Source organism: Cryptomeria japonica, chromosome 4 (assembly GCF_030272615.1).
Source record: "Cryptomeria japonica chromosome 4, Sugi_1.0, whole genome shotgun sequence".
Taxonomy (NCBI): Eukaryota; Viridiplantae; Streptophyta; class Pinopsida; order Cupressales; family Cupressaceae; genus Cryptomeria; species Cryptomeria japonica.
In genome coordinates, this window is record NC_081408.1 from 45,725,241 (window position 1) to 45,753,168 (window position 27,928).

Consider the following 27,928-nt stretch of genomic DNA (forward strand, 5'->3'; position numbering starts at 1 on the left):
TGTTTTATGCCATCTGTATCTTCGAGTTCAGTTATTTGTCTTTGTTTGCCATCTGATTTGAGTAGTGTCATTTGAGTACACTCATGCAGATTACAATCTTCTCTACCTGGTCATGTTCCATTTCAGTGGAGGTTCTTCAAATAAGTAGTTACTCTTCGACAGTGTTTGCAGCTATTTCATGCTTCAGTGGTGTTCTTCATTCTCTTCTTTTTGTTCCTATCTTCTGGAACACTCTTGTTTGGAGGCTTCTTAGTCCTTCGCTTAGAGCTTTCATCTCTTCTTGGAGAGGAGTTTTGTTCCCATAGGGTTTTCTCCTTTTTCTCCACTTTACAAAGATTTTATTGTACTTGGGTACCTCATCAGACCTAGTTGTCGGGACCCATTGTTGCTTTCCTGCATTTTTTACATGCTTTTTTAGTCCTTAGTTGTTTTTTAGCTACTCCCTAAGTTCATCTTAAGGGGGGTGTTAGAGTTATCTTTTATTAGCTAATAATTATCTATTTAATTATTAGTCTATTATACTCTATGCTTAAGCTAAACTTAGGAATCTTATAATTCTTTAGGGTTTTCTCCTTTAGGGTTTCGAGTATCCTCTTATAAGGATTCTCTCTTTGTATTTTCATAACAATTGTAATTATTGAATTGCATTCTTGTTGCACAATCAATATGACTCCTCTATTCTGGATCTCTAAATTTTGGCCTCCATAGCTTTTTTGTTTCTCTCCTTCTGTGACAGGTTTGCATGTAGGTGATCTTTGGGAGCTGTAGAGTTGATTTTTCCTCAACTCCAATAAATATAACAACAATAATTTGATACTAAAAACTTTTTTACTTTTGTGCTTGGTAATGGGCACTTTTCAAGGTGTCGAACACTATTGCTATTCAAATTTGCGAGACCATTATCCCAGTGAAAGCACAAAGCCTACAAGTATAGTAGCCCAACATGGATTTGAACCTTGGTGGTGGTTTCACCAAGCAAGTGTTTTAACTGTTGTATTATATGGGTCACCCTAATAGAATAATTATATCTTAATAATAATTTAATATTAATAATATAATAATTAATAATACGAACGGATATGTCTTGTTGCCTCCATTATTCCTAAATACACATGCATGAACAAATGAACATTGAGGGGGTGTCGAGCCGAGGCCCCCTCATTGATAGGACGTGCAAAAACTTTGAACACACTAAAATATACCGAAACTTAGAACATATTAGCATTTATAGTAAAGTTTGAAGGGGTTCCTTGCTTTTAAATCATTGAGATTGGTTGGATCAATTGGTGATAAAGAGAATGCTAGATTCATGGGTGGGTTACGGGTGAGTCAAACCTAGGTTATGATATAGTAGGGCTTGAGTTTCCCTATAAATAGTAGGGCTCCGCCCCCCCTTAACTATTTTAAGGGCCTCCCCATAGATTATAGGGGAAGGAATTAGCCTGCTAAATAAGCAAATATACTATTCCCCTACCCCTATTAATTATAATATAATAATTTTTTTAATGAAATAGTTAACAAATATATATCTTCGACATACTTTACCTACATTCCTCTAAAGATATGCATGTTAAATTTTATAAAAAAATTACAATCTACTTTGAAAATTAGATAGAAAAAATAAAAAAATAAACTTAAATAAAGCCGATTTCATTTTTTCATTATACAATTCTTAAAAACAAACTAACTAATTAAAGAAACTTAAATATTTATTTAACTCTACATTTATATTGTTTAATTAAAAGTAAAGATAATAAACTGCAATACATTACAACTTTATTACTGCTTGTCCATTTTGGAAACAAAATCCATAAATTGGTGGGTTTTAAATTTAGTTAAACCATTCAAAGTGAAGCATATAATAACACCATTTCATCCCGCAACAACAATTACAATCATCATTTTACTACTAATTCTACAATATTCTAGACCGACGGTAGAAGGCATTGAATTTGTTATGGCTTTCCAACCAGTTTTCTTAATGGCGAAGCCATTCCAATCAAGAACGAACATAATTACTCATTGGGTTCCTCATCTCATCCGGGAAAAGACTCGGGAAATTTGATTGCAGGGGCTAAGAGAGGAAGAAAAGAAAAAGAAGAGAATGAACAGAGGCAGAGGCAGAGGTCGTAACAGAGGAATGCTGTACCTGCTGGCAATGCAGGTTGCCTCTGAGTATTTTCAGATGGAAAGGAAGCCCCCGGTCACAGCCACCTTAATTGCAGCAAATACCTTGGTTTATCTCAGGCCTGGTGTGTTGGATGATTTGCTTCCTTCTCTCTCTGAGGTCTGTCTCCATCCCCATTTGGTTATCAAGGTAAGCTACAAATATCCAGTTAATCAAATTCTACATACATACACTCAAATAATTAAGTTTAGATATTGAATTTCGTAAACTTTTTTTGTGTTTTCTTTTATGCTGTAGAAGAAATAAAATATAATACGGGTACTTTGTTTTTAAAGCAAAATCGTACTTTACTTACAAGTGTCCAATTGAAATTGTTTTTGAATTTTTAAAATTGTTGCGTTCTTAGGAAATGTAATCGTTGTTTTTGTGTAACTGATTTTGCAGGGTGGATTCCTTCCATGTTCTGTTGGATCTTTTCCCTGATTTATTTCCTGGCCCAATTGGGCGGGGTAAACCCTAGTTTTAAGAAATGCGACCTGACAATTGTGTTTCACTGTTTGCATTATTAAACTGGCTCGCACAAACTTTGTGTAAAATGTTGTTTTCCAGTCTATCACTTTCTAGCATGTGCTAGCAATCAAATTACCCTTTGGCTTACTGAACCATGTTGCATGATACCGACCTTTTGATTTGTTTGATGTTTAACTGTTAAAAATGGGCATTATTAATTTTTGTGTATAATGTGTATGTGTATACGTATATATAGCATCATGTTTTCTATTCCTTAATTCAGTCAGATAGAGGCAGAGTTAGTTCTGTTTTCATGTGCTGGAGAGTTTCTCCACAATTGAGGCTAGCATTCGAACAATGAGCGTAACCGGCTCTCTTTTTCCCCCACTAAATTTGGCAGGCATGATCTTTGATGACTCTAAAGACAGTTTGGCTGCAAGGGTTGGATGGTTAGGTTGTAGTGGTTGGCTGATTAGGATGATATTCAAACACAGAATTGGTTAGGTTTACTTAATCCTGGTGTTATTAAGCATTTAAGCTTAGTTTCTTAGAGCGGTCGGAACTTACAATTACCAGTCATGCGTTGTATATTGCTCCATGGTAACGTGTAAGTGGGAGCTTGCTCTATTGCAGTGGTCTATTGCTTTCACTGTAATTCAGAGTATGTCTCTTTAAAGTGGTAGAATAATACTTAATTTATTATCTCGTTGAATGTTTTATTCATTGCCTATTATCTGTAAGGTGTCAATTATTCACTGCCTAAGTTAATATTGGAGAACTAAATTGTAAATTTGTAACATCTTAATAGAAATAGATAATTATATAGGAATAAAAAATTAAGGCATGCATGTTTTTGTATTGAAGGTGCAGAACTTTATCGTTGTACTTGTATTACTTTGGGTGCCAGATTTGTTAAAAGAATATCAGTATTGTGACAAATTTTCATAAATTCTCGAGAAGTTTGACTTTTTAGGATTGATGAAAGTCCTCAACAGTTAGGGTAACATACAGACTCCCATATGCCCGAACTGTTTGTTTCTTTTGTGTTTTTAAATTCAAATTTGGGTGCAACATATTTCTCCCATTTCCAAGCACATTTTTCTAGCTATTAGTGCAACAATTGCTCCCAATATTCTTGTCTAGTGGGCCTCAAATATAGAAAAAAAATAGTTCACCAAAAATAAGACAGTTAGGAGAAAAAGGTCAATTTATATTTAGAAAGTTATAATAAATGACATTGATTTCTGCATTTAAATAATAGTATAAAAAATAAATCACCGAAGTCTACCATTTCAATTGTATTTCAAACCTTCTAGGTTTGGTCAATTCATCACGTAGACCTCTAAGTTTCAAACTTTATAAAAATCTTGTAGTCGAATACATTTTCTGATATCACTTGAAGCTGTGTAGGAAATGAAAATGCTTGTTCAAATATGAAAACTGCCAAAACACTCAACATGTGAGGAACACTTTCACAAGCATGACGTTGTTTATGTGGGAATGGGTGTTTGAAAGAGTACATAGGTTCTCCCTGGATCTTGTGGCCAACAAAGGTATTTTCTGTCTCTGGTCCTACACCAGAGCTGCACAAGCGCTAGTCTCTGTTCCAACCCCTTTATGGATTTCTCTGCATACATGATGATGAATGTCTTTGCTTTTTTTTTGAAGGAACCCCAGTGGAAATAGGGGAAGAATACAAGCACTTGAGGTTGATTTCTACAACAGGCTCAGTTGGGAGACTTGTGTGGTGAAAAGGATACAGGGAGGGTGGAAAGCTTCATACTCACTACAAAACAGATGCAGGAAACCAATAAAATCTTTTTGGGCTTATTTGTGATGCCAGCAGTCCTTTATGGATGTGAATTATGGGAAAGTAGCATGCCAAATCACCAACGGGGATAGCTGAAGCATTTATGTAATGCCTCCTTTTTGTGATATTCTTTAAAATAATAGAATTCACTCAAGTTATAGTAGTTTTATCAAGAATTACAATCTATATCAATATATTCAAGTCAATACATCCTTACACAATACCCAATTTGATCAAATCGTGAATTCCCTGTAAATACCTTGCAAATCTGCTGAGCTAAAATACCTCGGCCCTAACTCAACAGTGACAAAATCAAGGACCCCGTCCCTAGTTTGTCAAAGGTAGGAAAAATACCATGTCCCTCCAAACCCTAGCTCACCCCATGAATCCGGATCCCCATCCCTAGCATGCCAAAGGGTAGGAAAATACCTTGTCCTTCCAAACCTTAGCCCACCTTGTGGGCTCGGACCTCGTCCAGTTTGCAACTACTAACTAGAATTCAAAATTGATGACTTGGTATATTGGCTAGACTATTGCTAATAATATTTCTTGATGGAATTACCAATTGATTCTTTTAATAATATTTGAGTGTTCTTAGGTATAATTCGTGAATGGATTTCTGAAATTATGTGTACTGCTTAATGAATTTCTGAAATTCTGCCTTGAATTAATGAACTGAATTATTTTATTGATTGTAGATGATTGTAATTTTATATTCTAAAATGATTGTTGATTGATTTCTGAATTTGTATATATAGATCAAGATGAATTAATTGATATTTGATGATGAATTTCTGAATTGGTGAATCTCCGTTGATGATTGTTGGGTGTTTGAATAAATTTCCTTTGACAGATTCATGAGTGATTATTCAGTAATTGCTGATTTGATGTATTGGTGAGTGATGATCGAATGATTGCTGAATTGATAGAGTGATGATTGAATCCTTGAAATGTTGTCTTCTTTATATTTTATTGGTGAAAGAGTCATCACCTTTCACAAGAATTGCATCACCACTTCATTGCTGCCTTTAGAGAATAATGATTTTTTTTTCAAATCTCTTGTATTCCTTTATTACCGAGTCATTCTGAATTTCTCCTCTAAATTGCTATGATCTGATTTGATGCCCCTTCAAATGATCTGATATCTTTTATATCCTAAAATTGGGAGGGAGTCAACCTTTTCACTATTTGTACCCATTGAAAGAGTCACAATTATTTATCCTTAATTGCTGTCTTTTGAAAATAATTATTTATTTTATATTTGCTAAAGTCACCTATATTTTCCTCCATTCCCTTCCAAGTTGATGATTGATTCACTTTTTTCTTTATATACTTTTAATCCTCCGATAGTCGTTAACTCTTTATTTCATGTCCTTTGACCATTCATTAAACTTAATTAAATTTTATTAAATGATTATACTATATTTTATTATTATTATTATTTTTTATGTTTTAATTTATTATTAAATTCTATTTCAAAAAGGGGACATTACAATTTAACTATGAACAACCTCCAAATCAAAACTTCAGTCCCTTATGAGATGCTCTTCGCAACCAGGGACTTTTCTGTTGTAGGCATTAGCAATAACCAGGATGTTAACTGAAAAAGTTTGAAAACATGGATAACCATCACTAGCCTAGAATGGCTGTGGAGGAGGATTTAAGTCATAGGAACAAGACACGGATGAAGTAGAACAACAAATGGAGGAATAAATGGTACATTAAATTGCAAGAGTGTCCTAATACCAATGACGAAATAGAAATATGTGATAAAAATATTCAGGGCTGCCATGTGGATGAAGTAAATTGGCTGGAAGAAAGCTTTATATGTCAAAGAATTTAACCCTACATGGGAATATGATGAAAAAGCATATGTGGGAGCTGCTATTAAAAGAAAAGAAAAGTTGTTAATTGCAAAATTGAGGACCAGATCACATCATCTTAGGTGTAGGACAGGTGGATGGAGTATATTGAAGGAATATTAGAAAGTGAACACATTCCCTTTTTTGGAGCAAAGGGGCGACAAAAACTTAATGCACTTCATCATGGGTGCACAAACTACAAGGATATCCATATCCAGTATAAAACAACCTGAAGTAAACAAGCTAGTCCTCTTATTCAAGGAAGCAAAGCTTAACAAAACATCAAGTTAAAGACGTTAAATTTCCATAGTCCATGCTAATGAATTGGAAAACTGGATTCGATTGTGTATCTTTTTTGTATCAACGTTTTGGATCATACTTTGTGATCTATCATCAGGATAGTAAGCTAGAGAAGAGAAAAATAAGTGAATAGTAGACCGAGACCCACTAAATAATGGAGGGGAGGGGAAGTGACATGGGAACCAAGACAAAAAACACAAAGGGGAGAAGTTTAGAAGAGAGAACAATAAAACTTAAAATTTGAAAAGGAGAGAATAAAGAGATTGGGAAAAGGGAAAACATAGGCCAAGAACAAAAGAATGAAAGAGACAAGAAATACAAGAATATATTTTAGAAAATTTGGATCTACATAGATAAAAGTATATAGATAAAAAATTGAAAAAATATATATTTTAAAAGAATAGTTTTCTCACAAACTATTCTTTATATAAATTTATGTATGAGTATAAATTTATATATAATATATTTAAATAAGTGAACCACCAAAATGTGTCTCCCCCCAAGCTCCGTGTTTTGAAGATTGGGGTGTCTTAGAGACATGGAGACGAGGACGCGTCCTGCCACTGTTGTTGAGACAACCAAGACGGCTAGAGATGGTTGGAAGTCTCTGAGAGGTCTTGGAGACGCCCAAGAGTCCCTCAAGCGTCTCAAAGACTTCCAGGCGTCTTGCAGTTTTCAATGTGGCAAAAAGTGTTTTTTTTAATTTCAATTTTTTTTTACATTTTTGAGTTATTGACAAACCCTAATTTTATGTGGACCCCATGCATGCCTTCCAAAATGTTGGTGTCAATTTGGTGGATCTTGACCATGAGGACTCTAGTAGTTCTAGTGATGAGGAGTTTGGGGATGAGTAGAGGCCTCCCTTCACTACATTTTGTACTTGGTCTTATTTTGATATCATACTAATTGTAATATTACTTACGATATTTTAGATATAATAGAAATCTCCAATTCAACAATTTAATTTGTCAAATTGCAATTTTTAATTTATTTAGCATTAAAGTTACAAGTATTTAAAATTAAAAATTAAAATGGAAATCATAAATCTTTGTATTTAGTATTTGTAATTTTGCTATTTTACTAATTTCAATTTGATAAAGTTTCATTTGAAATGTAATTCTTATACATATTTTCATAATTAGTTATTCAAGTACTATACGTATATCAATACTGCCCCCTACCGCCCTCCCCCTGCAGTCCCCAAACTTAGGCCCTTTGTCACCCCATCCCCAAAACTCATCCCCTCATCCCCGTCTCGAAACGTAGTGGAACACTAATTTAAATAAAACTTTCAGTGGAACACTAATTTAAATAAAACTATTCTTTTAAATATATAAATTTATACTCATACATATATAAATATAAATATATGATTCTTGTTTATATAAATATTTTTACATGTATGAATATCCAAGATATAATTTTTTTATTTATATACTTTTATCCATGTAGATCCAAATGTTCCAAAATATATTCTTGCATTTATTTGTCTCTTTCATTCATTTGTTTTTGGTTTTTCCCAATTTCTTGGTTCTCTCCTCCTTTTCACATTTTAAGTTTTATTGTTCTCTCTTTCTAAGCTTCCCCCCCTTGTGTTTTTTTGTCTTGGCCCCCTCCATTATCAAGTGGGACTTGATCTGCTTTTCGCTTTTCTCTTCTCTAGCTCACTATCTTGATGATGGATCATAGAGTCCAAAACATTGATACAAAAAAAATACATGTATCCAAATCCAGAAGTCTTTTAAAACACCAAGCTTTTTGATCAAGATCCATAGGAGAAGATCTGAAATTGAAACAAGTTTGAAATGCCTTTCCTGCTGTAGCCCTTGGTTCCTTAGGTCTTAGACTGCTTGGTCTTGTGGACGTTATTGTGTGCATTGTGTATTACTATTGGTTACACTTGTGAGGCTGTTAGTTTTCTAACCACTCCTGTATGCTGATTACATCCTTAACAGTGACAAATCTTCATACTGTCATCTCAACTGATTTAAAACTGCATTTGGTTATTATGTTCCCCGTTTAGCATCTGAACCTCATCTGATTAAGGGCTCTTATATGTTGAGATCGTTGCCATCTTGACCTCAAATTTGGACCATTGAGAGACATCAAACATAGAGGGACATTGGTCACGAATGCACATTGGCGACAAATGACTTTGTAATATTGTACCCAAGGGATGTCTCCCATGGAAGGTTGCCAACTATGCAGGAATACCATCAATAGATAGACATTGGATGTCGGCATTTATGATGACATCCAACTTGGAATTTGGATGCTGTCCATCTTGTCATTCATCTTGATCACAGGACTATTCTGATGTCGGCCAACTGAATAGTTCTCTGAAAGCAATCTTGTTCTCAAATGTATCCAATTCCCCCAAATTCCCAGAGTGCTTATCTCAAACATGTATTGGTCAATTTTTTGGCTGTAGGAGCCCTATATACCTCGTACTCAAAGAGTACTCCTTTTTTTTTGGTCGAAATTCAACACTCGGTCATATGATTTATATGTACAACCATAGTTGAAAAACTCGGACTCGGCAAACCAAAAATTTGGACTCAGACTCGGACTCGGCAAAGACTCGTGAAAGACTCGGCAAAAAAAAAAACCGTAGTTTTACAAAAAAACATAAAGAAATTAATGCATTTAGAGAACATAAGAGCCATAATTGAAGCATTACACGTGTCACATACTCATAGTTTCAAACTTTCAACTCTAAAATGTATAATACCAAGATTTCTTCAATGCTAATTATGCTTTTATATGGAGCCTAATCAGACTCAGAGGTTAAATTTTCCCTACTTCCATCGACGCAATTTCCCCCTATATTTTTCGCCGGTTGTTTGGGGGCAGCACCCCCAAGTTGGGGTCAAGGGGCATCGCCGAAGGATCCTGAAATTTGACTAAGTCTGGAAAATTGAAGAATCCTCCAAAAACTAGATTTTGCATTATAACTCCTGGAGGTCCGAAACCACTCTCAAACATCCTGACAGTATATATGGAATATAACTTAAAGTATAAGTTCTTATACTTAAATGTTATATTCCATATATGAATCCTGACGGAGAGAACAAATTTTTTCACATGTTAAACTCAATTTTAAAGCTTGCATGACTTTTTTTCTGGCTCGCGCGAGTCCATCTGAAAGACTCGCGAGTCCATGCAAAAGACTTGCACGAGTCCTTGCAAAAGACTCCCGAGTCTTTCAGATGGACTCGCCAGGACTCGCCTCGCGAGTCCTTGGCGAGTCGACTCGTGGCTCCCATGGACTCGCGAGTCCGTGGCGAGTCCATGGCGAGTCCACGAGTTTTAAAACTATGTGTACAACCATTTACTAGAAACAAGAAAATTAAAATATTGCATTTTTTGGAGGTCAGCTTATGTTGAAACCAGAGATGAAAAACTCTGCGAGTTTATAAAAGACTCGCGAGCCATAGTTGGCTGAGAGTCACTCGCGGATAAACTCGGCACCAAGTTTTTTAAAAACGCGCAGCGAGAAAAACTCTAAAAAATCGCAGAGATTCACGGGAAAAATCGGTGCTAATAAGTAATTAAGTTTTTAGTTGCAAAAACATAATTTTCATTTTTTGCAAGCCATGACGGGAAAATATTTCTGATGCCGCTGACACGAATAGGGCATGAAAGCAGAAACAAAAACTGACACTCAGGTTTTAATCGATTTCCACTGTTAAATTTCGGTTTGTTTCCAATTTCCATCTGCGCTTTAGGATTTGTTAAACACATTATTTGCTACATCTTTAACATTGCCCAGAAACACTGCAATATCAACTATGATTATACAACAATCTACGTTCTTTTTAATAATAGTTATAGAACAATGTAATTTTTTTTTTAATAAATTGTTGTATTTACATTAATATATAAAGAACAATCTATTAAAAAGAATAGTTCAATAGAGATTAAATTAAAAGAACAATTTATATTAAAAAATACGTAGATTAAATTAAATATATATGCTCTAGAAATATGTGTAAATGTGTGTTTTTGAATAATATTTTAAAAAAAAATGTATTTTCAAATGTTCGATAAAGTTGCCGAGTTTTTCCCTGAGTTTTTGTGAGTCCTGAGTTTTTTATTAAAATTTGGGCTTGCCGAGTCATTACCGAGTCCGAGTTTTTCAACTATGGTTGAAACATTCTATTCTTGAAAATTTGGAAAGAAATTGCCTTGTTATCTCAGACAGAAACTGCAATAGTGCTATTGAACCAAGATATCGAAGTAATGGGCAAAGATGATTGTGAAATTAATTCACGCTTGAAATTTTGAAGTTAATGATTATTTAATCGAGTTGTTACTTTAATAATATCCACACCTACAGTCTACAGTAAAGGAGAGAAGATTGAATGTGGCATGCTAGAGATGTAAATGATGTATAGGTGTTCTTGCTCAGGTGTGACTATGTCATGCCCTCGATGTAAATTATGTGTTTTAGGGTAGCAAGACACAGTATAAGATATAGACTGATTATATTTTGAAAGTCTACCAAATTCACTAAATCTAATCTTTCTTACAAAGAACATAATTGATTGTGAGAGTGTAACTCCTGTAATGAGTAGTTTGATTCTTACTAATCTTAGATGTAATATGAGAAGAGAAGATGCATGTTGATAAGCAAGTGCATAAAGGGTGTAAGAACAGTTTCTGTGAGCCTCTGATTTTAAGCTAAGAGTGTCTCAATGGGGAGAGCTAATAGTTTCCTATGTATACCACAATGCCTGTGGATTGGCTATCTTTAATCCTTTAAATTTATGATGGGTACATCTTAAGAGAAATTTGCGCTCTTTGGGTCATATGGGATGAATGTTCAATGGACCTTAGTGAGGGTGTCTTGAAAGATGACCCATTAGACAAGGTAGTAACTATAGGGCCCAATGGCTCCAGATCCATCAGGAACTTGATCTTAAGCCTGGTCACAACCCGCTCCAACCTGTGATGTACCATGTGATGGGAAGCAAATGCACCCTAATTTTTAAAGAAAAATGTTAGTCCTCATTTTTGATGTACACAAATATAAGTTATGACAAGATGCCAAGAGCTAGCAAGTCGCTGCTTATTCAGACTTTTAAAATTATTAATTATGTAATAAGTAAATTAGAATACCTTCAAGCTGCCCTGTAATGATAGCAAATCCCAAACTCAGCAATATTAATTTCACACAGTATCATGTTGCAGTGATTGAAATTTATAGTTGATGTCGAAAAGCTTCATGTCAGCAATTTTCCTTGTTCTAAAAGAATCTGGCCAAATGTTGGATATGATATCTGCAGAAAAATTATATGTAGTTGCTGCCTTGGGTTGGGACATGTAATCACCAAATTCGATATAAAAGTGATGAATTGAGCATCAAGGTGTCACGCAAACCTTTTTGACATCTCATTAGACCCAATACACAATTTCTAAGCCACTCTAAATATTCTGATGGACTCTTGAGTTTTGCAGATCAGGAGGCATTCAGAATAGTTAAGGGAAACAGCAGGTGCTTCGGCCTGTATTATCATTTTTTCTCGATTCAACCCTTATGCTTTTCCTTTGTCAGATATGAACCTCTCACTGAATCGCTATGAAACATCGTAGCTATTTTACAATCTTCAAGAACACTGAAATAGATTTGGTGCATACAGAAGGAGCTCAGGGAAAAAAAAATTCAGAATCTGTGATAAGGACAAAATTCTGATTAATATGTAAAATAAAACTAGTCTGTGTAGGACCCCTAATTGCCTTTGTTCAATTTGTTTCATTTTGTATATTTGCTGTGACATGAGGTGGTTGTTTTTTAACCCATTGCCAAATCCTTGAAATATTGAGAAATAATATAATAATGGAGATGAAACAGAACAAGCTATCCTGGAAGTTGTTTGATGCCAGTGTGTTGACGTGTATTTTGTACACCATCATACACAGAATAAAATACCAATAGGCATCTTATCCTCTCTTGAGAAAATAGTCTCTAACTGCTGAAGATCTGCACGAAGGATCAGTTAGGTAGACTCCAAGGTTCTTTTAGTAGGGTCTCTACGTGTGGACAAGCTTTTAGTGGTATGATGTGATTTGCTGTTTCCTCCAAGGGGCCTTATGTATTCCGAAAGTTCAAGATTTTACTAAACTTAAGAAACTTTTCAAAAATAACAAAAGAGTAGGGTTTGAAAGAGGTCTAATCTAGTCTAACCCTAAGAATGACTTAGTATGGACAAGACTTGGCAAGATTCAACCAACTTCAATTTTGCCATAAGATAACAACTCAATTGAAATTAGTGCGATCTTCTAAGGTAATAAAATGATATTCAATGCATCAAAGGTCATGGGCACTACCACAAAGGTACATATCCAAGACACAATAATGATTGAAGATTATTTTATTACCTTAGAAGATCGCACTAATTTCAATTGAGTTGTTATCTTATGGCAAAATTGAAGTTGGTTGAATCTTGCCAAGTCTTGTCCATACTAAGTCATTCTTAGGGTTAGACTAGATTAGACCTCTTTCAAACCCTACTCTTTTGTTATTTTTGAAAAGTTTCTTAAGTTTAGTAAAATCTTGAACTTTCGGAATACGTAAGGCCCCTTGGAGGAAACAGCAAATCACATCATACCACTAAAAGCTTGTCCACACGTAGAGACCCTACTAAAAGAACCTTGGAGTCTACCTAACTGATCCTTCGTGCAGATCTTCAGCAGTTAGAGACTATTTTCTCAAGAGAGGATAAGATGCCTATTGGTATTTTATTCTGTGTATGATGGTGTACAAAATACACGTCAACAGAATTGGCGCTAGAAGGAGGGCTTAGTTCCCGAAAGTCCGAAAGTCCGAAGATTTTGAAAAGGAATACATTGCAAGAGTGATCATGAAGTACGATGGTGTTGCCACATGAAGGATTGAATCAAGTGATACAACCAAATTTGCAGATAGGTAACACTCAAGAAGATATCATTTCAGGATTGAATCAAGTAGCGTGGAACGCAAGGAGAAGTCAAGTTGAGTATAGCAGAGTTAGAGTTATTTTGGAACAAGAGGAAGATAGAGCCGAAGAACATCGAAGGGTCATAGCTAGAGATCTTCGCAATCAAAGGAACCCACAATAATCTTCACAAGACTTCACGCTGGATCGCATTGGTTCATTCTCGATCGAGAAACATCAAAGGTTGTTGAGGTCCACACCAGGCATCAAGGATCTAAGCGAACTTCAATTTACTTCCAAAGCAAAGCGAGTTAAAAGAGAAGACACTCCCAAAGAGTTCGAACTAAGATTGGAAGGATCTCCTGAGTCATCACAAGTTCTTCAAGAGCAAGTACAAGCGGCGATCCAATCCAGTATCCAGGCAATTTCTCAAACAAAAGGCCAAGCTAGTTCATCAAGTTCAGCTTCAAAAGGTACGATGGCTCAACGTGCTCCACCTCCACCTCCTCCTCCTCATATACTCAATGGTGCGACTTGGCTAGTCAACAATCCATCACCGTTGGAATTTGCAATTTATCATGATATGCCAAAGAATCCAGAGCACTTTTGTTCCAAGTTCAATGTCAGTGATTTCCATCGCACGGCAGAAGATCATATCAAGATGTTCGAGGACCTTCTTCGCAACAGACAAATTGAATATGGAGATGTAGCATGTAGGCTTTTTCCCTATTCATTGGGAGAAGAGGCATACTTTTGGTTCATTCATTTGCCTACAGGGTCCATCAGGACTTGGGACGCGATGAAAGATGCATTCATTGCTAAATTTGGTATCCCAACTACACCAACTGAGTTATACAGACAATTTGTGGAGGTTCGAAGGAGAGAACATGAACCTATTACTTCCTTCAACAACAGATTTCACCGCGCATACACGATGCTACGTCCTCCTTATCTTATTGCAGATCCAAGAGAAATTTACTATGGAGCTTTAGATCATCTCACAGCTATGTTTGTAAGGACGCATCCAACTCCGAATGATCTAAATGCGGCCTATGTAAAGGCTATTGAAGTGAGTAAGCACATGGGACAAAATATCACTGGGCCATTACTACACATGGGACCTGTCGCAGCACCTAACCAGATGCAGGCAGTTGGTACGGCCTTGGCCAACCAAACTCCAGTCATGAATCCAATTCCGCAGGCAACTTATCCGAGCGTACAACCGGCAAATCAGTTGGTCCTTCACCCTGGAGCCCCAATTTCTCAAGCTCCACCTGCACAACCTGTGTACCTGCAAAATGCCACAAGCTCGTCAAGGACACAAGAGGAAAAGGACGAAATGAAAGAACTGATTGAACAAGTCAAGAGGCTGTCAACTGAGGCGACCCACTTGAGGAACCAGAATAACCAGCTCCAAAGTATGCAAAGGATCAATCACAACCAAAATTTCCAAGGAAACAATAATCAAGGATTCAGAAATAACTATCAAGGAAATAATAACCAAGGCTTCCAGAGGAGACCATGGAATACGGCTCCCAACAACGGAAATGTGGTGACGCCCTTGGACAACCCACCAAATTCACAGAGTCAAGAGAATCCTTCTACGAGCAAAGTGTTTTTAGCTGAAGCAGCCTTGTCCAGTTGGTGCAGACTCCACAACACGAATCAACATTCCGAGTTGCAGTGTCCTGAGTTCAAGATTGCGGCTGACATTTTCCAACAAGAGATGCGTACCACTAATCCACCCGAAAATCCTCCCACCACAGGGTACGAAATTGTTCCAACCACGCAATATGGTCAAGCCATGATTGTGGAAACCTGCAAGTATTCACCAGAAGAGATTAGTCAAGTACAAAATGGAAGATTTCCACCAGAGTCAGCTAATGGACCGATGATACCACCAGGATCTCAATTCCCACCTGCATCTGCAAATGGACCTGTAGAGGATTCAGAGTATTATTTTCCACCATTGAACGACAGTGTCCTGGTAGAAGGAATAAAGGAGGTATTTCACCAATCCTCAGGAGGCGTGAATCAAAGAGTTTATCACAGAAATCAGAGGAATCAAGAACCTCTAACTATGTCGATCCCTCCAAACAATTTCTCTACTCCGCCGGATCCCCAAGCCAGCAACGTTCCAGAATACCCGCAGAACACACAAGAATACAGACCAAGGAATATTGCACCTCCCGCAGGTAATGAAATGAAAAGGTTGGCCGCGCTGGTATTGGATGAACTTAAAAAGGTTAAAGTGAGCCTACCACTCTATGAGTTGCTCAAAGTTTCAGAAATCAAAGATGCAGTAATTAATAGTTTGAGCGAATCTAGGTCAAATGTTCAAGCTACTATCAATGTGACCCAAGAGGAAGGTGATTCCCAAGAACAACCCGAACAAAACGAATGCATGGTCCAAACTATCACCTTCCCAGCTAAAAAAGAGGATATGTTGGAAGGAAAAGTATTACTTAAAAGAGGCGAGACCAAGAAGACTCAGCCTACAGTTAAAGAGAACCTCACCACTAACCTAGTTCTTCCAGAAAAGGAAGTCGCAATCAAGAAAGATGTGGTCAAGAAAGGAAAATCTACAAACAAAGCTAATCACTCAAAAGAAGAGAACCCAGCAAAAGACAATCATTCAAAGATTAATGAAGTCAAATACCAAGAACACAATGGCGATTCTTCAACTCCTTCTCAAGGAAAGGACGAACCGGCCCCGTTTCTGTTATCAGTTAGAATATTTGGAAAATTATTGCACAATTGCCTTTATGATTCAGGAGCTTCAAGCAACGTGATGCCCCTGGCTGTCTGTCAAAGACTAGGTATAACTCCCGCTCCTACCAAGAGAAAAGTCACTCAGCTTGACAAGACAGAAGTTCCAGTCATGGGCGAATTGAACAACATACATATGCAATTGGCCGCGGATCCAAGAGTCCAAAATTTCATAGATATATCAGTAGTGGATATTCCAGATTCATATGGGATGCTCCTAAGTCGAGATTGGTCGCGAAAATTGAATGGATATGTATCGACTGATTTCGCGCACATGTGGCTACCATGGAGAGGAGTCCCGAACCAGATCAAGATTGATAGCACTCCAAGGTTGAGGTTGATGATAACTGAATATGGGGAAGACAATGAAGTCCTGTTTTTAGAATCCGACATAGGGACATACAAGCCCAAGGTAGAGGAAGTTTTGATGATACAAGACATACAAAATGAAGATAGTCAACAAGGGGTGATAGAATCGACAGAGATGGTCATTGAAAGTGATCAAGGATCCGACCAAGAGGATGAAGGGATGTTTGAAAATTTTAGAAGGTTCGTACATAGAAACATTCAGCAAAGTGTGCAACTTGGCAACCTCGCATCCGTCCGAGATTTGCTTCTTCCAAATTGGTGTAGAATTCACAATGCCGTCCACTCAGAATTATCTTGTGCTTTATGCCAGACCGCATTGGAGCAAGTATACAAAAGAGCCCCGCAGACACTAATCCTGGAAGAAATTCAAGATTCAGATAATGAAAGCTATACAGAGACCGAGAGTTCTATGGAAGATAAAGTTTTATCCGATACATCATCTGAAAGTCAGGAAGGCCTAGAGACAGAAAATCAAGAAAATCAAATTTGGACATTAAGGTTCGATGGATCTAAATCTAAACAAGGATCTGGAGCTGGGTACGAATTGATTAGTCCAACAGGAGAAACTTACCTTGCCGCTCACAGATTGCAGTTTCCTTGTACCAACAATGTAGCTGAATATGAATCCTTGATTCATGGATTATTATTAGCCATCCAAAAAGGGGCGAAAGTACTGCAAGTATATGGAGATTCAGAAATTGCTGTAAGACAAATCAGGAAGCAGTATGTTTGCCACGATAAAAGATTGACCAAGTACAGAAATCGGGTCTGGGATCTCATTGAAAGTTTTGAGGCTTTCAATATCAATTCTATATATAGACACCAGAATCAAGTGGCTAATTCCCTTGCACAGGCCGCCAGTTCATTGATACCATTAGCAATGGAAGGATTGAAGAAGTTCACGATCGAGCTAATATCAGTCCCTTCAGTCCCAGACAATATTACCAATTTTCAAGTTTTCGAAGATGACAAGCATATTCTAGACTTCCTAACCAACACGGACGTCTTCTTAACACAAATCATAGATGAAGATGAAGTGGGTGAAGCAGAATTCGATGCTGAAGGTGTCCTAAATTTAAAGACAAATACTATTCCAAAAGGAATGGTTGAATTAGAAAGGATTTTTGATCCTGACAAGTTAAAAGAAAAGAAGAATCATAGCATGGAAGGCAATATGTGTGACACGATCAATTTAGGTGATGAGACACAAGTTAAGAATGTCTTCATTGGTAAGTCCTGCACAGCAACTGAAAGAGATGGAATCCTGAAAAACATGAGGGACTTCCCAGATATCATCGCATGGAGTTATGAAGATCTTAAGACATATGATACTGCAATTATCACTCACACAATCCCGTTGAAACCAGGAAGCAAGCCATTCAGGCAAAGACAAAGACCGGTTAATCCTCTATTGGAACCACTGATATATCAAGAAGTGAAGAAGCTACTCACAGCCAAGATCATCTTCCCAGTAAGACATTCGACGTGGGTCGCCAACCTGGTACCTGTTAGAAAGAAAAATGGAGAAATCAGATTGTGTGTTGATTTCAGAAATCTCAACAGAGCGTCAGAGAAAGATAATTATCCGCTACCATCATTAGATGAAGTGTTGCAGATCGTCAATGGATCGCAGATGATGTCTTTTCTAGATGGATATTCAGGATACAACCAAGTTCTAGTCGAACCTGAAGATTGACTAAAGACTGCTTTCACCACCAAGTGGGGAACATTTGCTTACAAGAGGATGCCTTTTGGACTTATAAACGCCGGGGCCACATTCCAGAGAGCTATGGATATCGCTTTCAGAGATTTAATTGGTAAATGCATTATTATATATATGGATGACATCACAGTTTTCTCTAGGCAGAGAGAAGATCATGTGGACGACTTAAGAAGAGTCTTCCAAAGATGCAGAAGATACGGTGTCTCCCTCAATCCGAAGAAATGCATATTTGGAGTAACAGAAGGAAAGCTTTTGGGACATGTCATTTCAGAAAGGGGAATATCCATTGATCCTGAAAGAGTGAAGGCTATATTCACTATCAATTTGCCAGCAAGCAAGAAAGAACTCAAGTCATTTTTCGGCAAGATCAACTTCGTCCGAAAGTTCATCACCGGATTTGCCAAGATCGTCAGGCCTTTGAATGAGATGCTGAAGAAGGACGCCAAAATTGAATGGACTCCACAAGCCAAAAGGGCGTTTGAGGAAATAAAAACCGCAATCACAGAAGCACCAGTATTGATCAGTCCAGATTATCTCAAGCCCTTCTATTTATATTCCTTCGCTTCTGACTACACTTGTGCCGCTATTCTCACTCAGAGAAGTGAAGAAAGAGATGAAAATCCAATTGCATTCATGAGTACTCCGCTGAAAGATGCAGAACTCAGATATCCTAATATTGAAAAGCAAGCATACGCATTAGTAAAGGCAGTAAAGAAATTCAGACATTATCTCCTAAAAGCCAAGATTTATGCAATAGTGCCTGATGCAGCAGTCAAGACTCTTCTCATGCAAAACGAATTAGGAGAAAGAAGAGGTAAGTGGGTCGCCATTATCCAAGAGTTTGATATTGAGATCCAACCCATGAAACTTGTCCGAGGGCAAGCTTTGGCGCAAACATTGGCAGTTGATGGACCAGGATTAGTCCAGCAAATTTATGAATTAGAAGACGTCACACACGATGAATGGTACAAAGATATTGTGACATACTTACTTAATCACAGATGTCCTGCCCGCATGACATCTACATAGAAGAGAGCACTAAGAATGAAGTGTCAGCACTACATGCTTCAAGGATCTGTTTTGTATCGCAGAAATCACGAGGGAGTATATTTAAGGTGTGTTGGTAAAGATGAAGCAAAGCAGATAATTGAACATTTCCATTCCAAGTTTGGAACCGGACATGGAGCCAACCTCGCTACAGCTCACCAGATCCTGAGAGCAGGATATTACTGGCCTACACTTTTCAAAGATACATTTAATCTCATCAGGACTTGCCATACATGTCAAGTCGCAACTTTTAGAGAAAGGAATCCTGCCATGCCACTGAATCCAGTGATTGAGGCTAGACCATTTGCTAAATGGGGAATGGATTTTATTGGTGTTATTAACCCCGCATCCTCAGCACAACACAAGTACATCATTACAGCTACAGATTATTGTACCAGATGGTCAGAGGCACAAGCACTTAAAGTTTGCTCTACTGAAGTTGTAATCAAATTTCTGGAGGAAAATATAATCACAAGGTTTGGATGTCCCTATGCGTTGGTTTGCGACAATGGATCAGCATTCACATCATTGAGATTCTCAAATTGGGCTTTTGAATATGGAATAACCCTCAAGTTCTCATCAAATTATTATCCTCAGGGTAATGTGTTAGCAGAATCCACCAACAAAAATCTGCTCAGTATTATCAAGAAATTGCTAGAGAGAAGTCCAAGAGAATGGCACACCCAGTTAAGATTCGCCTTATGGGCAGACAGAATCAGAACAAAGAACGCATTAGGCATTTCGCCTTACTTTCTGGTTTATGGCCAAGATCCAATCTTCCCCATGCAACTCAGGATCCCGACATTAAGATTCATTCAGGATTACATGGAAGACACTGATGCAGTACAAGCCCGACTGACGCAGTTAATGAACTTGGAAGAAAAGAGAGATCAAGCATTAGAGAACTTTGCAAAACACCAAGGAGTGGTGAAGAGATGGTTTGATCGACAAGCAAGAGTCAAGGCATTTCGAATCTCAGATCTCGTCCTGTATTGGGACAAAGCACATGAAAAAAGAGGAGAACATGATAAGTTTGACAAGCTTTGGAAAGGCCCTTATCAAATTTCAGAGATATTGGGAGAAAACGCATTTAGGTTGCAGACTTTAACTGGAGAAGACATCCCCTTGCCTGTCAATGGGAGGTATCTCAAACATTATTTCCAGTCCTGAAATGCCCAAGGCCTTCCCTTGTACATAGCTAGTTTAGTTTGCTTTCGTTGTTTTCCGTTTGTTTGTTTTGTTTCGCTTTGGTTTGTCTGTTGTTTTCGTTCTTAGTTTAGGTGTTTTGTTTTAGGTTAGTTGTTTTGTCCTGAGGGGTATCCATTTGATATTGGGTGATTTTGTTATGTAACGCTCTGACTTCCCACTAGATTGTTGGTTGCACTTGGAATATCATGAGGTCTTTTGGAATTACAAAGAGAGTTTCTTTTAATAAAGTCTTGAGTCAGGACGTATTTGCATTGAAGTAGATTAGTTTATTGAACTTACGTATTTTTGTCCTCCAGTTATTATATTTTCACACACTTATAATCTCCGAGTCATTATGGTTTACAGGCGAAGCTATGATCAGTGAAAAATCTAAAGTCTAGCTTCAGCGCCACCGCAATCCTCAAACCCTAGTGAGTTTCACTTCTCACGAGCCACAAGAATTGACAGAACTGAAAAGCAGTATCAAAAGAAAAGATGAAAAAGTGAGAAAATCAAAAGAAAAAAAAATGAGCTAAAAGAAATATCAAATTGGCTAAAGGGAATTTACGAATAACTCCATCGGGGCTATAAACGCCTGGCTGGCAATGGAGCAATATTCGTGAGCTTGCGGAGATAACCTCGTCGGGACTATAGACGTCTAACTGGCAGCGAGGCTCTATCCAGGATGCTTTTGGAGTCGAGACGAACTACGTAGCTTATCACAGGGGAACCTGAAGATCATGATTGTCTTGTTGAGGGGAATTAACGCATTTGCACACACATGGGTAACTGTGGACTTGATACTTTGTCTCGATATGATGGTCTCTTCTTGTAAGTGTTTCTTAACTCCTGGTTTTGTTGAGGGAGGTTTTCTGAGTTTTCCTGTAGAAAGATTGATTCCCAAATGTTTTGCAACATTTCTCAGTGGTGTCGCCAGATGTTGTGACCATTTCACACATCGCCCCATTGCAAATGGGGACCCCCTCTTTTTGCTCGTTTCTCGCTCGCTTTTCGCTTCGCTTTTAGGATTTTGTTAGTCTGTCAGTTGCCTGGATTTAGGGTTAAGCCTTAGGGTTTTAATTAACGTCTTTTCAAGCCAGAATCCAGTCAGTTTTGAGAGCTTTTGAGCTTCCTTTTCTAGGATGCAAACTTTGAATGCAATAAATTCGCCAGAATGGTCTAATTTTCAATTGGAATGTTGATGCAAAGCTTAATTTGTCTAAGTGTTGGAGATGAAATGTGAATTTTTGTCCAATTGAATATTTTTGACCAAATTTTGACTTTTTTGATTTTTGATCCCGGGCATTGAGAATGATTTGTTTTCGCCTCGTGAATTGATTAAACTTGTAAAATCATGTTATTTTGGCCTGTAGGAGCAAAATCGCTCCTGTCCCTCAGTGAAGGACAGGAGCTCGTTTTCAAATATCTTACTATTCCTGCAGAGTCAAGATGAATTTCGAATTGTAAGTGATGGCGAAAGGCGAGATCTTTCCATTGAATATAAATTGAATATTTTCACAAACACAGAAATACTTTGTAGCTCCTGTCCCTTAGGAAGGGACCAGAGCGATGTTCTTCATAGGGCGAGATTCAGGCGAAGATCAAGTCAAGTTTATGTTTGATGGCAAGGAAGACGATGAAATGAACTCATCGAAGACAAATTGAAGATTTTGAAACGTCAGCAAGGACCCAAAATGCCTAGTTCGCTCCTGTCCCTCTCCAAGGGACCAGAGCGATTTTTGTTATGCAAGATTTTCTTGTCCAGTTTCAATCGATCCCAAGGCATGGATGAATGGAAGGGCGCATTACGAACCCGTTGAATATAACTTTGAAGGTGATAAAGTGAAATGAAGACCACAAGAGCTAGAATCGCTCCTGTCCCTCTCCAAGGGACCAGGGCGATATAATGGTTATATTGTCGTCCCTTCAAGTTCAAGACATTCCAAGATAAGGAACAAGGTGGCAAAGGGCATTTCAAGGCGTTTCGATCAAGCACAAGGTTACAAAGGTCGCCACGTTGAAGGAATTTGCACTCTAAGACCTAGTTCGCTCCTGTCCCTCAGGAAGGGACCAGAGTGATATTTCCATAAAGGCATGAATTTCAAAAGACAAGCAAGTGTCAAGCTACCAAGAGAATTGAAAGGACGTCATTTCACGCATTGAAGATAATTGCAAGTTGAAGAAAACAAGAACAAGCTCACAATGTTGAACTTCGCTCCTATCCCTCAGGAAGGGACTAGAGCGATATTGGGTATATTGATCAATTTATGCAAAAATGACGTTAAGACAAGACTTCACAAGGTCGTAAGGGGTTCAAGGTGTCTTTTGAAGGTGATATATCAAAGTTTGGAACGTCCAAATGTTATCAATCAAGCTAAGGAGTCTATATCGCTCCTGTCCTTTGGACAAGGACCAAAGCGATTTCATTAAAAACACTCATGCTCCTTCAAAATCAAGACAATGCAAGGATTGGCGAAGTTAAGGACGTCCTTTGGGAGGCAATGAACGAAGAACGAAGATCAAATGTTTGCAAATTTGAGCCAGAACATGGAGATCGCTCCTGTCCCTCTCCAAGGGACCAGGGCGATATTTGCCAAAACACATGATATCCTTTGAAGATCACGTTGAGATAAAGTCGCACATGGTTTTAAACATCATTTGGAAGGCGATGCAAAGGGAAATGGACGTTAAATATCACCGATTTGAGCTTAAAATGGAGAAAAGACAAGGATCGCTCCTGTCCCTCTCCAAGGGACAAGGGCGATGATCCTCTAAACATCAAAATGCCTTGTAAAATTCAAGCAAAGTGAGCGTGGAATGAAGGAATGACATTGTTTGTCCATCACAACGAAGATTGAAGTTCGAAGTTACAAAGATTAAGGAGAAAAGAATGGATCGCTCCTGTCCCTCTCCAAGGGACAAGGGCGATGATACATCCAAAGCCACTTATGCGCACATGCAAGGCGATCTAACTTGAAGGACCCGACAAAATGGGCGATTTGAACGTGGAAATGAAGAAGTTGAACATGGAAGTTACAAGGATCATGACGAAAATGGTGGATCGCTCCTGTCCCTCTCCAAGGGACCAGGGCGATAAGGTTAGTATCTTCATTTTCAAAATATTTTGGCGCTCAAATAATCATTTTTGAATATTTTTTTTAAATGCTAACAAAATCGATATTTAATTAAAAATGGCATTTAAAAAATTGCGTTTGGCATTTATTAATTATTTTGCCTTGTTTAAAAATTGAAATTTATTAATTAAAAATCAAAGGCATTTAATAATTAATTAATTAATCAATTAAAAATCGAATGGAGCGTTTTGACATGGAGGTCGGCCTTTATTATCTAATTAAAATCGTTTGAAAATTGATTTATATCACCAAGTCGGCCTTAATGAATGGAAGAGGTGAGCGCTATAAAAGGAGAGTGAAAACTATCATTTTTACATCATTATTTTATCATTCAAGTGCGAGCTTTCATCCCAATCAAAGGTGGTGTGAAATTGTGTTTGAAGAAGTGCGAATATCATCCAAAGGTGGCGCTAATACTTCCAAGGTGGTGCGATATTTGAAGATCTATATTGAGCGAATTTGCCAAGATTTGAAGGTCACGTCAAGGGCGATATTTGAAGATCACGTCAAGGACAAAGGTGGCGAAATTGATTTCTTGAGGAGATCACGTTGAAGATCATTTATACCTCAATTTTGCCTGGCCGAATTTTGTTCTTTTTGCATTCTAGAGTTAGCTCTCTATTGAGGTATGGTGATTTGATTTTTATTGTTTTATTTATTCATCGCCATATTTTAAATTTTGAATTTTGAATTTTGAATTCCTGGCTCAATCGTTATTTTTTAGGAAATGATAACTCAAAGACTTATCATGAAGTTTCCTAAAAAAAACTATTCTCTAATCTATGTTATTTATTGCAAAATCTAGTTCTCATTATGAAATGTTATGTAGGTATGGCGACCCCGAAGGCGGGAGCATCCACCAGTCGCTCAGCTCTCATGAAAGAAGATCAGAAGACTGAAGAAGTGGAGACCAAGATCGTGTCGAAGTGGAACAACATTGGAGATACCAACTTGGGGAACTTCAGCACAAAGAAGTTTCGAGAGGTCCCTTACATTGGCAAGCCATCACCTGTCGCCCGGAGAATAATCGAGAGTGGTATCATTAAGGCGGCCGGCTTTCCTCCAGCTGTTCAGTGCCATGAGTTGATGATCGAGTGTGCTCGTCACTATGATCCATAGTCCAGGATGATCGTGTCCAAAGAGGGAAACATTTTGGCATACCTTTCAGAGGAAGCTATAAGTGAAGCTTTCCATCTTCCAGAGCACAGGGACATGATATACAAGAGCATAGAGGGAGCCAGATCAATGTACGAAGATGATCCAGATGCTTGTCTAAGCATTATCAATAAGAACTGGCTACTCAAAAGTCGTCCCCGTCTGAGCAAGGTCCCGAACACACCACACAGGATTGATTTCCAGGAGGAGTACAGAGATTTAATCACCATGCTCAACCGAGTTACAGGAGCCCCTCATGCCTTCTATTTTGAGAAGTGGATGTTTTACTTCATCCAGGTGATTGTTCAAGGGAAAGGTACGATACATTGGGCTAGGATGATTAGCCATTGCTTGGACGTACAGTTGAGGAGACTCAAGGCTACTAAGTCCTTCCACATGAGTTCATATGTCATCTATGCCTTGATCAGGAGCGTTGAGTATGCAGGACTGCCTCACAGAGGAGTGATTGGAAGAGGACTCGGCGAGGTCAGAGCTTGTGATTCCTATGCCTACTTGCATCATCCGCCAGGGAGCAACTATAAGTTGGTTAATGATACTTTCACGATGAACATCACCAGGACGTTGCAAGGTGGAATTCACAACAGGTTATCTCAGGATGCCCAGGAATTCATAAAGAGGTACGGTGCTTGGTTCATTCAGTTTCCCAAGTTCACTTATATTAGAGTGCATGGATGTCCTTTACCACCATACATGTTGCCGAGATATCCGACAGACAGAATTGTGTTACTTGAAGTAACAAGACAGTTGGCAGCATATGTGAAGGCATTCAGACACAGACATCAGAATGGAGTTCCAGTACCCATTATTTTGGGTAATTCAGTTGAGGTATGTCCTAATGCTTTAGCTATGGATGACGCAGAGAAGGAGTTAGCCTTGTACTCTTTCTCATCTTTTGCTCTGAGAGAAAGCTTTGATCCACGTGGACATTTAGAGGAGACAGTCGGCAGGAGGTTTAGACATGAGTATCAGATTGAAGATTATATGGTGAATCTCTTAGATGATCTTGAAGTGAAACGAAAAATGCATTCTAGATTGCCTTTGGATTTCATCAGGAAATGCAAGATTTATAGAGTGGCCGACCAAGCTCAGGACAGTGGCAGACATATTCAGTCTTCCTATGATCGAGAAAGCAAAACAGTAAGGTTAGATTGGAATGAGCCCGAGGTCGTGGATTTAGATACTTTGATGGCACCAGTCTTGTCTTGTACTCGCAGATGGGTTGACATTCAGCATCAGAAGTTAAGAGAACAAGGCATAGCTATGTCTTTCACTTTGGAAGAGAAACCTGCCGAAGGTGGAGCTAGTGTGAGTGAAGGCAATCCTAATCCTAGAAATTCAGGTGAAGGTAACCTTCGATGTGCCAGTGAGGGCAATCTCCATTCAAGAGGTTCGAAGAGGAAAGAGAGACCTGGAAAGAGAGAGTCTTCCAAGAAGAAACAAGAGGCTAACAGAGATTGATCATCCGGTACTTCTTCTAGACCTGAGAAGAGAACAATTCAAGTTGAAGAATCCATGGAGTCTATGGTACAGAACGATAGGCAGGAGGAAGGACAGGCACAGCATGGGTCACCAGATGGATCTCTCCAAGACTATGAGTTAGATGAAGACAAAGAAGACAATGAAATGACATCTCCTCCCAGACAAGAAGAAATAGTGCATAAAGAGATTCAAGTTCAAGAAACAAGATCGATTATCCCAGATTGGTTGAAGGAAAGATTAACCAAGGTGATCGTAGTAGAGGACGAGGACAATGCAATTGATTTAGAGAGCCTTGTTGGACGCTCACATGAAGTAACAGAAAAGAAGAAGGCTACCAAGATGTCCAAGATGATTCGAGATGAGACTGGATCCAGGAAATTGCAGATAGCTACACCGGCAGTAGACAAATATGAAGGTGAGATCCTAGCCGAAGAATATGATATACAGACTTTTGAGTTAGGACCATCCACAGCAGAGCAGACTTTAGATGATGCTACTGATTCATTTGAGGCATTGAAAGACAAGCTTAGAGAAGAAATGGAGAAGAATAGAAAGCTTGAGAGAGAGGTCGGTGCATGGAGGACATATTTCAGTCACATCAATGAACCTTTGGGACGTCAGGATCCAGCTAGATCACCAGTGCAAGCACTTCCACTTCAATCAATCAATGAAGCAGAAAGATTCAGGAACATGGTCCAACGTACAAGTAATTGTATGGATAGATCTCATACAGTGGCTATAGAATTTGCAACAAGGATGATGAAGATTATTCATCAAGCTATCCAAGTTCTTGAGATGATCCACAATTTGATGATAACAGTAGCTGCATTCGCCCATACCAAGGATGTTATCATTCCTGTCTTGAAAGTTATTAGACACACATCAAGAAAGATCTTAGCACAAGAGAAGATCTTGGATGGAGAACCTCACAGTTTGTTTCATTGGTCAACCTTACTCCATATGAAGAATGTTTTCTTCGAAGACATCAGTACTAGATGTGGCCAAGTTGAGGAGGTGATCAATCCTATCCAGGACAGAGTATTTGAGGTACTTCGTACCATTCTTGGTAGAAGAATCGAGGTCGAGACAGATGTGGATATGCAGGAACTAGAGGATAGAATCAAGGTCATCTTTTGCAAGGACGCGAATGTTACAGATGAGCAGTATGATCAGATGTTTGCCACCATGCTCCTGATTGAAAGGACGAAGGAACTTGAACCTTCATGGGACACAGCTCTTCTAGATGCATTCGATCAGGTCATCCACTTAGAAGAGAGTGTGAAGAATCTTCCCGAGATTCCAATTACAGAAATCGAAGGAATCGTGACAAGATTCATTGCATATGCTAAGAAAGAGAATTGGAAAGGGAATAAGATTCTAGATGAAAGGTTGTTACAGATGACATGACATCTTATTTCTCATTGGTTTATGTCTCCTAGGTTTTTGTGCCAAAATTTAATATTTGGCTATGTATTTAATATTGTTCAGTAAAAAGGAGGCCATTTGTAACAAACCC

General features: G+C 38.2%; 1 protein-coding gene across 1 annotated transcript in view; it reads left to right on the forward strand.

Moving 5' to 3' along the window:
* The first annotated feature begins 1,883 nt into the window (after positions 1-1,883).
* LOC131056801 (rhomboid-like protein 14, mitochondrial) overlaps positions 1,884-27,928 on the forward strand; it is a 36,114-nt gene continuing 10,069 nt past the window's right edge. The window contains exon 1 of the mRNA XM_057991075.2: positions 1,884-2,317. Coding sequence (XP_057847058.2) covers positions 2,105-2,317 — 213 coding nt within the window. The 5' untranslated portion in view covers positions 1,884-2,104. The remainder of the gene's footprint in view (positions 2,318-27,928) is intronic.